Genomic DNA, 16,971 nt, shown 5'->3' with positions numbered 1-16,971 from the left:
TCCCTATGCACTCGTCATGCTCTATGCACTCCTTACTCTGTACTCCATTTGTTAAAGTTTGAGCTTTTGATAAATGGTGTTTTGTATTTTCTTTCAATTATGTGTAAAACGTTGATGTGTTTTACTTTACACATAAATGTGCAGTGCATTTATAATGCAATTATTTGCAGATGCACTTTGTATTACAATACAAGTTATTTGATAAAGCATGTTAGCATTTTGTTTAGAGATGTAATATATATATGATAGCACAGTAATATATATTTATGTACTTTGTTTATAAGAATGAAAGGACATGAAAAAAAGGTTATCATTTTTTTATTAAAGTATATATATTGACTTTTTATTACTTTTTATTAATGCAAAGTTTTGTGCAGTATTTTTTTAGGAAAGTATTTTGATGATGTATCCATTCTGGAAAATCACATTTACTGTTTTTGGTAGGTGTTCTATTAATGCTTCTTCCAAGTCATCAATGTCGGCTGGTATATTGAAGTAGTCCATTATAACTGTATTGTTTATGTCAGCGTTTTGACAGTTTTCAGCATTTTCTATTTGTATAGCAATAGTACAATGTTCTTGATTTGTTTTTTCTATTGCATATATTGTTAACGTAATTTCTTCTTGTGGTGGTTGTATTTTCTGTGGAGAAAAAAGAAATGAGTTAGTTGCTGTTTTTTTGTTTTTTATTGTTTTTGTTGCCCTAAAGATAAAATTTTTTTTTTATATTTTGGTGCAAATGAAGTTAATACATGGTGAAGGTAATAGAAGATAGCATTTATGAGAGTATATAGTAGTGCATAGGGAGTGCAGAGTGCATAGGGAGTGCAGAGAGAGTGCATAAGAAGTGCAGAGTGCAGAGTTCATAGGGAGTGCAGAGTGCATAGGGAGTGCAGAGTGCATAGGGAGTGCAGAGTGCATAAAGAGTGCAGAGTGCATAAAGAGTGCAGAGTGCATAAAGAGTGCAGAGTGCATAAAGAGTGCAGAGTGCATAAAGAGTGCAGAGTGCATAAAGAGTGCAGAGTGCATAAAGAGTGCAGAGTGCATAAAGAGTGCAGAGTGCATAGGGAGTGCAGAGTGCATAGGGAGTGCAGAGTGCATAGGGAGTGCAGAGTGCAGACTGCATAAAGAGTGCAGAGTGCATAAAGAGTGCAGAGTGCATAAAGAGTGCAGAGTGCATAAAGAGTGCAGACTGCATAAAGAGTGCAGAGTGCATAAAGAGTGCAGAGTGCATAAAGAGTGCAGAGTGCATAAAGAGTGCAGAGTGCATAGGGAGTGCAGAGTGCATAGGGAGTGCAGAGTGCATAGGGAGTGCAGAGTGCATAGGGAGTGCAGAGTGCATAGGGAGTGCAGAGTGCATAGGAAGTGCAGAGTGCATAAAGAGTGCAGAGCATAAAGAGTGCATAAAGAGTGCAGAGTGCATAAAGAGTGCAGAGTGCATAAAGAGTGCAGAGTGCATAAAGAGTGCAGAGTGCATAAAGAGTGCAGAGTGCATAAAGAGTGCAGAGTGCATAAAGAGTGCAGAGTGCATAAAGAGTGCAGAGTGCATAAAGAGTGCAGAGTGCATAGGGAGTGCAGAGTGCATAGGGAGTGCAGAGTGCAGAGTGCATAAAGAGTGCAGAGTGCATAAAGAGTGCAGAGTGCATAAAGAGTGCAGAGTGCATAAAGAGTGCATAGTGCATAAAGAGTGCAGAGTGCATAAAGAGTGCAGAGTGCATAGGGAGTGCAGAGTGCATAGGGAGTGCAGAGTGCATAGGGAGTGCAGAGTGCATAGGGAGTGCAGAGTGCATAGGGAGTGCAGAGTGCATAGGGAGTGCAGAGTGCATAGGGAGTGCAGAGTGCATAGGGAGTGCAGAGTGCATAGGGAGTGCAGAGTGCATAGGAAGTGTAGAGTGCATAAAGAGTGCAGAGTGCATAAAGAGTGCAGAGTGCATAAAGAGTGCAGAGTGCATAAAGAGTGCAGAGTGCATAAAGAGTGCAGAGTGCATAAAGAGTGCAGAGTGCATAAAGAGTGCAGAGCATAAAGAGTGCATAAAGAGTGCAGAGTGCATAAAGAGTGCAGAGTGCATAAAGAGTGCATAGTGCATAAAGAGTGCAGAGTGCATCAAGAGTGCAGAGCGTGCAGAGTGCATAAAGAGTGCAGAGTGCATAAAGAGTGCAGAGTGCATAAAGAGTGCAGAGTGCATAAAGAGTGCAGAGTGCATAAAGAGTGCAGAGTGCATAAAGAGTGCAGAGTGCAGAGTGCATAGGGAGTGCAGAGTGCATAGGGAGTGCAGAGTGCATAGGGAGTGCAGAGTGCATAGGGAGTGCAGAGTGCATAGGGAGTGCAGAGTGCATAGGGAGTGCATAGGGAGTAGAAATTGATCATAGAGCTATAGTTGTATATAGTAATGAGTAAGTAGCAAAATTAGTAGTAGTGTGTTATTAATAAATAGTTTTACTTACTTGAAATTGCGTATTCCGTGTTGTATTTAACATTTTATTATTCTGAAATTCGTGCACTGATAAGTGAGTTATTTTGACGTAGGAGCCGATTTGTATTTGGAAATCTGCGGCATCTCTCCAAAGTGTTATTTTGATTGAGTCAGTTGTATCGTTTACTGTAATTGATTTAAGTTTTGTTTCCTGCCCAGCAACCAAAATATTTTTTGTTTCTTCTTCCTGTAAGACAAATCGAAATATTTAGTGTGGTGTGACAGAGTGTGGGAGCGACAGAGTGTGGGAGCGACAGAGTGGGGGAGAGCGACAGAGTGGGGGAGAGCGACAGAGTGGGGGAGAGCGACAGAGTGGGGGAGAGCGACAGAGTGGGGGAGAGCAACAGAGTGGGGGAGAGCGACAGAGTGGGGGAGAGCGACAGAGTGGGGGAGGGACAGAGTGGGAGTGTGGGAGCGACAGAGTGGGAGTGTACGAGCAACCGAGTGTGGGAGCGACAGTGTGTGGGAGTGTCAGAGTGAGAGTGTGGGAGCGACAGAGTGTGGGAGCAACAGAATGACAGAGGGTGGAAGTGTAGTAGCGACACTGTCGCTCCCACACTCTGTCGCTCCCACACTCTCACAGTTTGTTGCTCCCACACTGTGGGAGTGACAGAGTGTGGGAGTGTAGTAGCGACACTGTTGCTCCCACAGTCTGTCGCTCCCACAGTCCCAGAGTGGGAGTGTGGGAGCGACAGAGTGTGGGAGTGTAGTAGCGACACTGTCGCTCCCACACTCTGACGCTCCCGCACTATGTCACTCCCACACTGGGAGCGACAGTGTGGGAGCGACAGTGTCGCTACTATATTTCCACACTTTGTTGCTCCTGCACTCTGTTGCTCCCACAGTGTTGGAGCGACACAGAGTGTGGGAGCGACAGAGTGTGGGAGCAACAGACTGGGAGTGTGGGAGCAACAGAGTGTGGGAGCAATAGTGGCGCTACTACACTCCCACACTCTGTCACTCCCACTCTGTCGCTCCCAGACTGTGGGAGTAACAGACTGTGCGAGTGTGGAAGTGACAGAGTGTGGGAGCGACAAAGTGACAGTGTGGGAGTGTAGTAGCAACACTGTTGCTCCCACACTTTGTTGCTCCCACACTCGATCGCTCCCACACTGTGGGAGCGAGTGTTGCTACTACACTCCCACACTCTGTCACTTTGTCGCTCCCATACTCTGTCGCTCCTACACTCTGTCATTTCCACACTCGCAGTCTGTTGCTCCCACACTGTGGGAGCGACAGAGTGTGGGAGCAATAGAGTGACAGAGTGTGGGAGTGTAGTAGCGACACTGTGTGTGAGTGATAGAGTGTGGGAGCGGCAGAGTGTGGGAGCAAGTGTCGCTACTACACTCCCACACTCTGTCGCTTTCACACTCCTAGTCTGTTGTTCCCACACTCCCACAGTCTGTCGCTCCCACACTCGGTTTGTTGCTTCCACACTGTGGGAGCGACAGAGTGCGGGAGCGGCAGAGTGTGGGAGCGAAAGTGCCGCTACTACACTCCCACACTCTGTTGCTCCCAGAGTGTGGGAGCGACAGACTGTGAGAGTGTGGGAGCAAATGACTGTGAGTGTGGGAGCGACAGTGTGGGACTTTTTTGCTACTACACTCCCACATTCTGTTGCTTTCACACTCCCAGTCTGTTGTTTCCACACTCCCACAGTCTGTCGCTCCCACACTCTCAGTTTGTTGCTCCCACACTGTGGGAGCTACGGAGTGTTGGAGCGACAGAGTGTGGGAGCGACAGGGTCGCTACTACACTCCCACCCTCTGTCATTCTGTTGCTCCCACACTCTGGGAGCGACAGAGTGTGGGAGCAATAGAGTAACAGAGTGTGGGAGTGTAGTAGCGACAATGTCGCTCCTACAGTGTGGGAGTGATAGAGTGCGGGAGTGGCAGAGTGTGGGAGCGACAGTGTCGCTACTATACTCCCACTCTGTTGATCCTGCACTTTGTTGTTTCCACAGTGTGGGAGTGTGGGAGCGACAGAGTGTGGGAGCAATAGTGTCGCTCCCACACTGTTGCTTTCACACTCCCAGTCTGTTGTTCCCACACTCCCAGTCTGTCGCTCCCACACTCTGTTGCTCCCACACTCCCACAGTCTGTTGCTTCCACAGTGTGGGAGTGACAAAGTGCAGGATCAACAGAGTGTGGGAGTATAGTAGCGACACTGTCGCTGCCACACTCTGCCACTCCCGCACTCTATCACTCCCACACTGTAGGAGCGACATTGTCGCTACTACATTCCCACACTCTGTCACTCTATTGCTCCCACACTCTGTCGCTCCCGGAGTGTGGGAGCAACAGAATGACAGAGGGTGGGAGTGTAGTAGCGACCCTGTCGCTCCCACACTCTGTCGCTCCGACACTCCGTCGCTCACACAGTGTGGGAGCAACAAACTGTGAGAGTGTGGGAGCGACAGACTGTGGGAGTGTGGAAACAACAGACTGGGAGTGTGAAAGCGACAGAGTGTGGGAGTGTGGAAGTGACAGAGTGTGGGAGCGACAAAGTGACAGTGTGGGAGTGTAGTAGCAACACTGTTGCTCCCTCACTCTGTTGCTCCAACACTCGATCGCTCCCACACTGTGGGAGCGACAGTGTTGCTACTACACTTCCACACTCTGTCACTTTGTTGCTCCCATACTCTGTCGCTCCCACACTTTGTCATTTCCACACTCGCAGTCTGTTGCTCTCACACTCTGGGAGCGACAGAGTGTGGGAGCAATAGAGTGACAGAGTGTGGGAGTGTAGTAGCGACACTGTGTGTGAGTGAGAGTGCGGGAGCGGCAGAGTGTGGGAGCGAGTGTCGCTACTACACTCCTACACTCTGTTGCTCCCAGAGTGTGGGAGCAACAGACTGTGGGAGTGTGGGAGCAACAGACTGGGAGTGTGGGAGCGACAGTGTGGGAGCAAGTGTCGCTACTACACTCCCACACTCCGTCGCTTTCACACTCCTAGTCTGTTGTTCCCACACTCCCACAGTCTGTCGCTCCCACACTCGGTTTGTTGCTTCCACACTGTGGGAGCGACAGAGTGCGGGAGCGGCAGAGTGTGGGAGCGAAAGTGCCGCTACTACACTCCCACACTCTGTTGCTCCCAGAGTGTGGGAGCGACAGACTGTGGGAGTGTGGGAGCAAATGACTGGGAGTGTGGGAGCGACAGTGTGGGACTTTTTTGCTACTACACTCCCACATTCCGTCGCTTTCACACTCCCAGTCTGTTGTTTCCACACTCCCACAGTCTGTCGCTCCCCCAGTCTGTTGCTCCCACACTCTGGGAGCGACAGAGTGTGGGAGCAATAGAGTGACAGAGTGTGGAAGTGTAGTAGCAACACTATCGCTCCCATAGTGTGTGAGTGATAGAGCAAAAGTGTCGCTACTACACTCCCACACTCTGTTGCTCCCAGAGTGTGGGAGCAACAGACTGGGAGTGTGGGAGCGACAGTGTGGGAGCAAGTGTCGCTACTACACTCCCACACTCAGTTGCTCCCAGAGTGTGGGAGCGACAGACTGTGGGAGCAACAGACTGGGAGTGTGGGAGCGACAGTGTGGGAGCAAGTGTCGCTACTACACTCCCACACTCTGTCACTCCCACACTCTGTCGCTTTCACACTCCCAGTCTGTTGTTTCCACACTCCCACAGTCTGTCGCTCCCCCAGTCTGTTGCTCCCACACTCTGGGAGCGACAGAGTGTGGGAGCAATAGAGTGACAGAGTGTGGAAGTGTAGTAGCAACACTATCGCTCCCACAGTGTGTGAGTGATAGAGCGAAAGTGTCGCTACTACACTCCCACACTCTGTTGCTCCCAGAGTGTGGGAGCGACAGACTGTGGGAGTGTGGGAGCAACAGACTGGGAGTGTGGGAGCGACAGTGTGGGAGCAAGTGTCGCTACTACACTCCCACACTCTGTCACTCCCACACTCTGTCGCTTTCACACTCCCAGTCTGTTGTTTCCACACTCCCACAGTCTGTCGCTCCCCCAGTCTGTTGCTCCCACACTCTGGGAGCGACAGAGTGTGGGAGCAATAGAGTGACAGAGTGTGGAAGTGTAGTAGCAACACTATCGCTCCCACAGTGTGTGAGTGATAGAGTGAAAGTGTCGCTACTACACTCCCACACTCTGTTGCTCCCAGCGTGTGGGAGCGACAGACTGTGGGAGTGTGGGAGCAACAGACTGGGAGTGTGGGAGCGACAGTGTGGGAGCAAGTGTCGCTACTACACTCCCACACTTTGTCGCTTTCACACTCCTAGTCTGTTGTTCCCACACTCCCACAGTCTGTCGCTCCCACACTCGGTTTGTTGCTTCCACACTGTGGGAGCGACAGAGTGCGGGAGCGCCAGAGTGTGGGAGCAAAAGTGCCGCTACTACACTCCCACACTCTGTCGCTCCCAGAGTGTGGGAGCGACAGACTGTGGGAGTGTGGGAGCAAATGACTGGGAGTGTGGGAGCGACAGTGTGGGACTTTTTTGCTACTACACTCCCACATTCCGTCGCTTTCACACTCCCAGTCTGTTGTTTCCACAGTCTGTCTCTCCCCCAGTCTGTTGCTCCCACACTCTGGGAGCGACAGAGTGTGGGAGCAATAGAGTGACAGAGTGTGGAAGTGTAGTAGCAACACTATCGCTCCCATAGTGTGTGAGTGATAGAGCGAAAGTGTCGCTACTACACTCCCACACTGTTGCTCCCAGAGTGTGGGAGCAACAGACTGGGAGTGTGGGAGCGACAGAGTGTGGGAGCAATAGAGTGACAGAGTGTGGGAGTGTAGTAGCGACAATGTCGCTCCTACAGTGTGGGAGTGATAGAGTGCGGGAGTGGCAGAGTGTGGGAGCGACAGTGTCGCTACTATACTCCCACTCTGTTGATCCTGCACTTTGTTGTTTCCACAGTGTGGGAGCGACAGACTGTGGGAGCGACAGAGTGTGGGAGCGACAGACTGGGAGTGTGGGAGCAACAGACTGGGAGGGTGGGAGCGACAGAGTGTGGGAGCAATAGTGTCGCTCCCACACTCTGTTGCTTTCACACTCCCAGTCTGTTGTTCCCACACTCCCAGTCTGTCGCTTCCACACGCTCACAGTTTGTTGCTCCCACACTGTGGCAGTGACAGAGTGTGGGAGTGTAGTAGCGACACTGTTGCTCCCACAGTCTGTCGCTCCCACAGTCTGTCGCTCTTACACTCGCAGTTTGTTGCGCCCACACTCCCCCAGTCTGTCTCTCCCACACTCCCAGTTTGTCCCTCCCACACTCTGGGAGCGACAGAGTGTGGGAGTGACAGTGTGGGAGTGACAGAGTGTGGGAGTGACAGAGTGTTTGAGGAAGTGTCTTTGTGAAAGATTGTTGGTTTTTTGTGTGAAAGTGTGTGCGCGAATGAGTTTGTGCAAAGAGTGTGTGTTAAAGATAGTTTTGGAAAGGGTGTGTGTAAAGATTGTGTATGAGCTTACTTCAGTAATTGTTCCTGATATGCTCATTAATGTGCGTAATTTTGCTCCTTTGACAGTTTTTATTGGTGAAATAGGTGGAGCAGGTGGTTGTAGAATATTTTCCGCTTCCTGCAATATTTCCGGAGGTATAGTGAAGGGTTTTAATCTTGCTATCTTAGTTTGCTTTGTGATGATGACGACATTGTTTTTAGTTAGGAAATTCCGAATTATTATTGCATTTCCTTCTTTTGTTTGTTGATAAAAGTCTTCATTGTAGCATGTTGCTTTGATGGAAGCACTGTGATCAGCTAGAGCAAGGTGATATAATACTCTGTCCTCTTGTTTTGCGTTTTTATAGTTTGTTTTTGTTGAACATTTCCCAACGTTCGCTCTGATGGATTTTTGGTAAGGTTTGCTTTCGGCTTCTTTCATTTGTTTAAGTTCTTCTATGGAAATCATCTGAAATGAGAGTAAATGTTAGTACACATTCTGGACATGTTTTCCCCTTTGTAATTAGCTGGAATAAAAGCACATGTTAAAGGAGATTGTTTGCATTTAAACTGCTACCCATAATGCTTTGTGATCACTATAATATGATTCTAATGTACCATAGTGCATTACATCTACATTAGTATAGATATGGTCTAATGTTGAATTGTAGTCTGTTGCGTATTGTTGTACTTTTTGCTGACATTGAAATTGTTCTAGCATATATTCTAATAGCAAAGTTGTGTTTAGTGTTCTTTGTGTTAAATCTATGTTGAAGTCTCCCATGATTACATATTTATAATTTGGATAAAAGTTGAGTATGGTAGTTAAATCGTGTAATAATGTTTGTAGACTTACATGTGGTGGTTTGTATAGTGTAACAAATAAGTAGTCACAATTATTAAGATGCTGAGTGAAATATAAAAAGTCGATTTCATGTAGTGTTTTATATATTGGTAATAAGCAAATGTTTTTTCTGTAATAAATGGCAATTCCATGTTTTGTTTGCTGATTGTGAAATTTATCAAATATTACTAGATGATATTGTTCTAGTAAGAAACTATTCATATCTGCTTTTCTAGTGGTATTTATCTCAGTGAGGCATATTATGTCGCTATTCATGATATTTTTGTCAGATTTTATAGCAGTGTAATTTCTTTGCAGGGATCTTATGTTATGCACAATTATGTTACAGTCTTCGTTATAGCACTCTAACTGTGGTACTGATATGTGCAATTGCATGTCTGTGCGTAAGCGTGTCATTTCTTCATGTACTTTTGGATGAACAGCTATTTTGTCTTGCTGGAAGTTTTTTACATATATGTTGGCTAATGATTTAGCTCTGCTTAAAGCTACGTAATGCAAATGATGTACTTTGCTATTGTTAAAGTGTATGTAAAGTGGTTCTATAGTTTCTCCCTGTGTCCTATGTATAGTACGTGCAGATGATTGGCGCAATGGGAATTGCTTGCGTATTATTGTTATATATTTCTGTGTAAATTGAAAATGTCGTGTTATAGCATGAATTGGTGTCCAATGAGGCAAAATGTTACTGTGATATATGTGTCTGTTTGCTTGTCTTGTTAGTTTTCCAACTGTTTCTTTATCAAATCTTATCCAAATTACACTTGGGCTGTTATTTATTGTTTCTACAAATTCCACTATTCCTGTTGCACCATTTGTTAATCCATCATTGACATGTATATTGCAAGTTAAGTCATATCTTAATTGTAATGCAATATGCAATATTGATGGCAGGCCCATTGTTTTAGTACTGTCTGCTGGTAACTTGTTTAGTATTTTTTTTTTTACTACTTCACTTAGGTCTGATGCAACTGTATCTATTGCTGTAGCTGTGTATACTGTGTATTGCGTTATATGTTCTAATAAAACTGCACTATTTATCTTATTCACTTCATTGTTAGTTCCCATAATATATGGTATAGTTTTGCGAATGTTTTCAGGTGGTTCTATTTCTCGTGTTTGTATCTCTCTTATATCTTCATTAGTTTGTTTCCCTTCTCTTAATCTGTTTAGTAGTTCTGCAAATGCTGAATCATTTTGTTGTCTTATGATTTTAGTTAACTCAAATAACTTAAAATGTGTTTGCCATAAATTGGTACTTACTGGCCTGTATGAATGTTTCGGATTGTCAAATATGTATGTGTCAAAAACTGGCTTTAATTGGTAAAAGTCTCCTATTGCTAAAATAGATATTCCACCAAAAGGGAGATTAGACATTTTTATTTCTTGTAGTCTATTATGTATGAAATTAAATACATTAGCTCCCACCATTGATATTTCATCTATTATTAGCAATTTTAGATGCATTAGCTCACTTTGTAGTCTACTTCTATTTTCATGAGTTAGCTGTTTATAAGTTAGTGTTTGTGAAATTGGTATTTTAAAGGTACTATGTAGTGTTTTGCCCTGAATGTTATATGCTGCTTTGCCTGTTGGAGCTGTAAGCAATACATATATGTTATCTGGGTTTTCTCCTGCTTTTGTATTGTAATAACGTACAAATGTTTGGTGAAGTGCTGTAATAAGGAAGCTTTTGCCTACTCCTGCACCACCAGTACAAAATGTGTAGCAGGGTGTTTCTTCTGTTTTAACCCAATGCAAATGATGATATATAAAGTTAAGTTGTTCTGCTGTAAGATTTTGCATTATACTGTCATATTGTTCTTTTGGCATTATGTTATTTGTTAGTGTTTCTTCTATACTTGTACTTCTAATGCCTAAATCAAATGATAGGTCATATAATGGCCTTTCATTATCTTGCATTTCATGGGATATGGAATCTTCTGCTTCACTATCTATTGGTGGTATTAATGTATCTAATACACTGTTTTCATTGCTAGCAGTTGTTAGTTGTCTACAATGCTTATTATATTTATTATGATTAAAGTCTACTGTGTCTTTAAGTTGGAGATAGCGTTCATAATATGTTTTGTTGTTATTAATTATTTGATTTTCATTTCGCCATGGGTAAAAAAGCATTAGCAATTCTCTATAGTAATTTTCTGAGTCATTTTTTACATTAAATCTGCAATAGCGAATTACTTTTTCTTTTTTTCTTTTTATGTAGTCTGTTTCGTCTAGTAAATTTATCTCAAGTTCTTCTTCATCTGAGCTATGGAAGTTATTTTCAGTAAGGAAATTGTCATGCCCTGTTTCTTGTTTTTTTTGACATTTTTTCTTTTCATTATACATAGATGCATAGTCAGCCAACGTACATGTTTCTAATTTATTAGGGCGTTTGCTGTACCTCACTATAACATTATCATATTGTATTTTACAAGATGTATCTGGTAACAAATTGATGGTTTCAAGGTCTTTTAATAAGTATGTACGCTTTCCATTAGGACTTGTATTAATAAATACAAAAGATCTTGAACTTTTCCGTAAAGGAATTTGAAGTATAAGATAGGCTGCTTCTTGTGCACTTATTTCGCTACAGTTTAAAAATTTGTTACCAATATGCTTAAGTTGTTCTTTAATACTTGGATTGTGATGTACTTCTTTAGCTGCTTGGGCAATTAGTTTGCTCATTCCTCGCTGTGATTTACTTATATATGATACAATATACACAGCACATGCATATGCATCTAAAATGTATTGTATATCTATGTTTGCTTGCCATGCTTGCAAAATAGTTGGATTGTAGTTATTTATAAAGCATTCAGCTGGTGTCCTTTTTAGGAAAATAGTATTTTTTTGGATTATAGATCGTATACATAAAGTATATTGATTTAGATCTATGTCCATTGTATCTAAAAACTGTTCAAAAGTATAATTTTGGAATTCTTGGCTGTTTATAGTTAGATGTATTAGTTCAATTTGCTGTAAGAGCTCTGTATCTGTTTTGTCTAGTTCTATTGGTTCTAGGATAAAAGTTTCAGGCATTGGATATCTGGGATAATGATATTTGCATGTTCTTTTATGTTTGATACAGCAGTTTTTGGTATGGCCGTGTCTTTGTAGGGGTAGTAAAGACTGTATAGCTGGTTCTTGAGATTTTGCACATGTAACATACTTATTAATGAAAGTAGTGACTTCATCTATATCTGAACTTTCATATAGAGGGGCATTTTCGATCCAAAGGATAGCATGTATATGTGGTGATCCACGTTGCTGGAATTCCACTCTATAAAAGTAATCAATAATTTTGCCAATTGGATTACTTTCATGCAATAAAAGACAATTAAATAATTTCCTAACTTGGAAGTCGAAATGTCTTGCACATGTAATGGGATTTTGCTGGATTAATTTGCATTTAGTTTCCCATGACATATTTTCAAATTCTTCTTTTGTGCATTCTGGTTGTTTTTCAATACGCAATAATATGTTAATTAAGTGATACCATTTTGTTTCTGCTGCTGATAAGGTTAAAAAAAACGTCGGTAATCCTAATTGTCTAATCATAGCAAAGAGGTCTTTTTTGCATTGCTCCCAATATGGTGGTGAACTACGTATTGTTTTAAGAATTTTGTAACCTTCATTAAACTGTAAAATGGTATCTAATTTTTCTTTTATGTCTTTTGCAGTTATAATGTTTCCATTCGTTAAGTATTTTCTAAGCGAGATAAATATTTTGCTCTGTATTTGTTTAATTTGTAATGCTTTTACTTTAAAGAAAATATTAGTAATAGACTTGGCTACTCTTAGATCATTACTTCTTACTTCTGCTTGACAGATTGTGCTGTAATGTATTGGTACATGCCTTTCTTTATTAGTTGGCCTTCGTTTCCCGCAAAATATAGTTGGGAATGCTAAATATTCTGAATCTTTGTCTTCATATAAGCCTCTTGGGGTGTTATATTCTGCAGGTGCTAAACTTAAAATATTATTTGTTTCAGTAGTAATCGTTTCATTATTTAACATAGTATCTAAATTTCCTGCTGGAAGGTTGTCTGAAGAATCAGATGTATTATTTGTATCTGAAGTCTCATCACAAGACTGTATATCTTGTGTTGTATAATCCCAATCTTTATTAATAGTTATTCCATATTCTTGAAACAAACTGCTAGTAGTTGCTAAATGTAAAGCTGCACGTTTTACTTTGTTAGGTCTAACATTTTCAAAATGGGTATAAGATTTATAACTTAATTTCCGTTTCAATTTTATCGGAATTGTCATGTTATCATCCATTTGTCTTGGTAAAACAGTTACAGTTGTCATAACATCAGCAGGTACATTTACTACAGCACCTGATAGGGATTTTTGGAATCCACGTGGTAATGTTTTAATTTGTAAAAAAGGTATTCTTGGTGACACTAATCTTTCCTCTAAGTTATGCAAGTTTAATACTGGTGGGATATGTGGGAATGTCATCCCATTATAAACTGAACATGGAGGTATTTTGTCCTTACAAATATACGTGTAACATGTTTGGCATATCTCATCAGTTGTACACTTGCTAATGTTACATTCTATGAATTTTGCCCGCTTACTAATATTGTTTGTTTTTAGTAGACTTTGCTTATGCCATAGTTGATTGCAAATAGTGCAAGTGTACTCAGGACCATATCTTATTTCAGCATGGAATATACTAATTATATCATTTGTTGTTTGATCTGTATTATTCATGCTATTAAGTGCATTTTCTGTGCGTTGTGTGTGTTTTCTTTTCCTATTCCTTTGATTTTGTGTACTATTTGTTGTTTGAGTCTCAGAAACATTATTGGCTGTTATTGTCTTTATTATATCAGTATTGGTAATAGCTATGTGTGAATGCAAATTAGTGTGTGTTGGTAAATCTAGTGTATTGGCTTGACTATTGCTGCTTTGTATGTTTATTATAGTACTTTCTACTTGTAAGTTACTTAAAGGAATCTCTGGTAATGCATTTAGAGATATAAGTGTCTTATGGACATATATGCTTTTCATAGACTTACACTTTCCATTTTTATGGTTTCTTTGTGTCTTCTGTAATGATATTTTGCTAATTTTTTTTATGTTCACTGTAGTGAACTCTAAAGTAACACTTGCTGAATTTGTAATCTTTTCTCTATCAGCTAACTTTAGGATGTATTCCATAATAAGATTAATAGAGTCCATTGGTATAGCAATACATGTTCCATTAGGATGTGGTATTGCATTTTCATTTTGGCTATGTGAATCAAATAAAAAGTATGGATGTATAGTTTTAAATACAGCAATTGTATATTTACCTATACAGATTAATACACCATTTTGCGAATTTATAGTAGAAGCTAATGTCGTTATCAATTTACTATGTAAAGTTTGTGCTGATTTTGTTACTTCGTCTTTAAAGCAAGTCTTTAGCTTAATAGAATATACTATGTCATTGCTATCTATATAATTAGGTAAATTTTGAGGTTGCATACAATGTTGTTTATTAATAGAGTGCATGTCTGTGTACAAAGCATCTCCGAGATTCATAATACATTGGAAATCTCCAGTATCCCAAATATATGCTGGTTTACAGTAGTTCTGTAGAATAGCAAATATACTATTTTGTAAAGACTGTGTATATTGTATACTATTTGCATTCTGTGTAATTGTTTCCTGTGTATGTGTGTTATTTAAATAAGCTAATTCTTGTTGTGCTTCTGTTAAAATATTTTGATGTATGTTGGTATTATGTGTGTTAGTTTGCTTGTTGTGCAATGTGCTATTGTCTATACTTTCAGAAAGTATTATGGAATTACTTTCAGTAATACTTGAATATGTGTTGGTATGTAACTTCTTTGTTGATATTGTGTGTTGTTGTACATTTATGTGTGTGCTACTAATATGTTCTCTTTCTGTGTTGCCTTTAAGTGTTTTTTTAAGTATACTTGCATATGTGTTAGTAATAGTAGTGTCTTGTGGTATATTAGTATATTGTGTTGCAGTTATGTTTTGGCTGTTTGTTTTATGTATATCTCTAGGAGTTGTTGTTGGAGTTAAAAGTGTACTTGAATATGTAGAAGTACTAGGAGTATTATGTAAAGATAGTAATGGCTGTTCTGTATAACTAAATTGCTTACATTTAGATCGGTAAATGCTTTGTTTTGCAGTTTCTATCCGCGTTTGAAATGCCTGTGTGAAAAAATGCGGACTTACTTTAGTAGAATACACATAAAGTGTTTTCGGTGCTACAGCATTCTGATTTTGTTCATTAATTACCATTGCTTTTTGAAGTGACTCTTTTTTTATCGTACTAAGCTGTATTGGAGTTAATTCATAGAGTACGGAATTTATATTTGGTTTCTTAAGATAGTGTGCCAGATTTGTGATGTACTCGAAAAGTTTTTCAAATGTGAACTGTATAGTAATACATGTTCCATCTGGGTGAGGCATTCCAGTGCTATCACGACTATGTGAGTCAAAAACAAAGAATGAATTATTTGTTTTAAAAATGGATATTACATACATTTCCATGCAAATTAAAACACCTGAGTTTAAATCAAGTGCATGTTTTAATATTGTTTGCAAATTTGGCAAAGAAGGGTCAAATTGGTGTAATATGTCTCCATAAGAAGGTTCTTTAAGCTTAAGTGAATAGATAGTCTTATTGTGTTCTATAAAGTTTGGTAACTCGTCAGGATGCATAAGTTTTTGTTTATGAATTGAATGCATATCTGTATATAAAGCATCACCTAATTCCATAATGTAATGCAAGTCTTCTTTCGTCCATGTATTGGCATGTTTGGAATAGTTATGTAAAATTGCCAATGTACTATTTGGTAAGCACTGATACCCTCTTGAATTAGCTGAAAATTTGTAATGGCCTTGATGATAATCTGCGTGTAGTATGTGCAGCATCTTTCACTAATTGTAATAGCAATTCCTTATTGGATTACTTTTGTTATTGATTTAATTTTTGTTTTACCTATGTGTGTATGTATGGGTATATATATATATATATATATATATATATATATATATATTACCTACTGGCGGTCGCCAGTAGGTATATATAGTTAGGATTTTTTCTCTATGGGATTTTTGAAAATTCTATGTCTAATAACTTTGGCGTTTGTGGACGGAATTGGCTGAAATTTTCAGGAAAATGGCACATTTTGTTTCTGAGCAGCCCCTGAAAATTTTGGGGGGGTTCGTCAAGGGGGGGCCGAGAAAAAAGGGGGGTCCCAAAACGCGTTTTTCCCATGTTAATTTCCATAGGGCGGTTGGCCTCACTTTTAGCCCGAACGGCTGAATGGATTTGCACGAAACTTGGCAAAATTGTAGGGAATGGTAGCCCGATGTGCCTTTTGTAGGTCTCAATATATGTGCTCCAGTGGATTTTGAGAAATTAACGTTTAAAAAAAGATATATATCTGTAACAGCGGACTGGGCAGCGGCCCAGGACGCGTACTTTTCGGGCAACGGAGCTTTGTGAAGCGAAGCTGATTGGTTCTCCGGCGTCTGTCAACATTCCAAACAGTCCGTAGCGGCCGCCATCTTGTCTCTCGGTAGGATCGAGAGACAAGAGGAGGTCAAAACAAAGGGGGAAATAACTATAAGGGGGCATAGTAGATCCTCGCTGACCCCCTAGGTTTGATGTGGAGGTTTTAAAAATAATAATAATAATAATAATCGAACGGCTGAATGGATTTGCACGAAACTTGGCAAAATATTAGGGACTGGTAGCCCGATGTGCCTTTGCTAGGTCTCAATATATGTGCTCCAGTGGATTTTGAGAAATTAACATTCAAAAAAAGATATATATCTGTAACAGCGCTCCGCTTCGCGTAACGGAGGTTTGCGAAGCTGATTGGTCATTCTGTCACTGGGCTATAGTTGGGCTACATCTGGCTGATATTTGGGCTACATTTGTTTTTTGTGTGTCTGGCGGCCATCTTTGGGCTACATTGGGCTACATTGGGCTTCATTGGGCTACATTGGGCTACATTTGGGCTCCAACATATATATAGGCCAATGTAGCCCAATATATATTTTTCAAAGTTAATTTTCGTAAAAACCACTGGAGCATATATCTTGAGACATAGCAAAGGCACATCGGGCTACCAGTCCCTACAATTTTGCCAAGTTTCGTGGAAATCCATTCAGCCGTTCGAGCTAAAAGTGAGTCCAACCGCCCTATGGAAATGAAGGAAATGAATGGGTAATTTGTAATTAGC

The 16,971-nt window shown here is 41.1% G+C and overlaps 1 protein-coding gene across 1 annotated transcript in view; it reads right to left on the bottom strand.

Moving 5' to 3' along the window:
- Positions 1-367: 367 nt before the first annotated feature.
- The window catches only part of LOC144771768 (uncharacterized), a 51,257-nt gene continuing 34,653 nt past the window's right edge, over positions 368-16,971 (bottom strand). Inside the window, exons 4-6 of the mRNA XM_078656064.1 lie at positions 7,910-8,347; positions 2,446-2,661; positions 368-642 (exon numbers count right to left, since the gene is read on the bottom strand). Of these exons, the coding sequence (XP_078512190.1) occupies positions 385-642; positions 2,446-2,661; positions 7,910-8,347 (912 nt within the window). The 3' untranslated portion in view covers positions 368-384. The remainder of the gene's footprint in view (positions 643-2,445; positions 2,662-7,909; positions 8,348-16,971) is intronic.

Source organism: Lissotriton helveticus, chromosome 8 (assembly GCF_964261635.1).
Source record: "Lissotriton helveticus chromosome 8, aLisHel1.1, whole genome shotgun sequence".
NCBI classification, from domain to species: Eukaryota; Metazoa; Chordata; class Amphibia; order Caudata; family Salamandridae; genus Lissotriton; species Lissotriton helveticus.
Note: the sequence above shows the minus strand (reverse complement) of the source record. Positions and strands in the feature narration are given on the sequence as shown.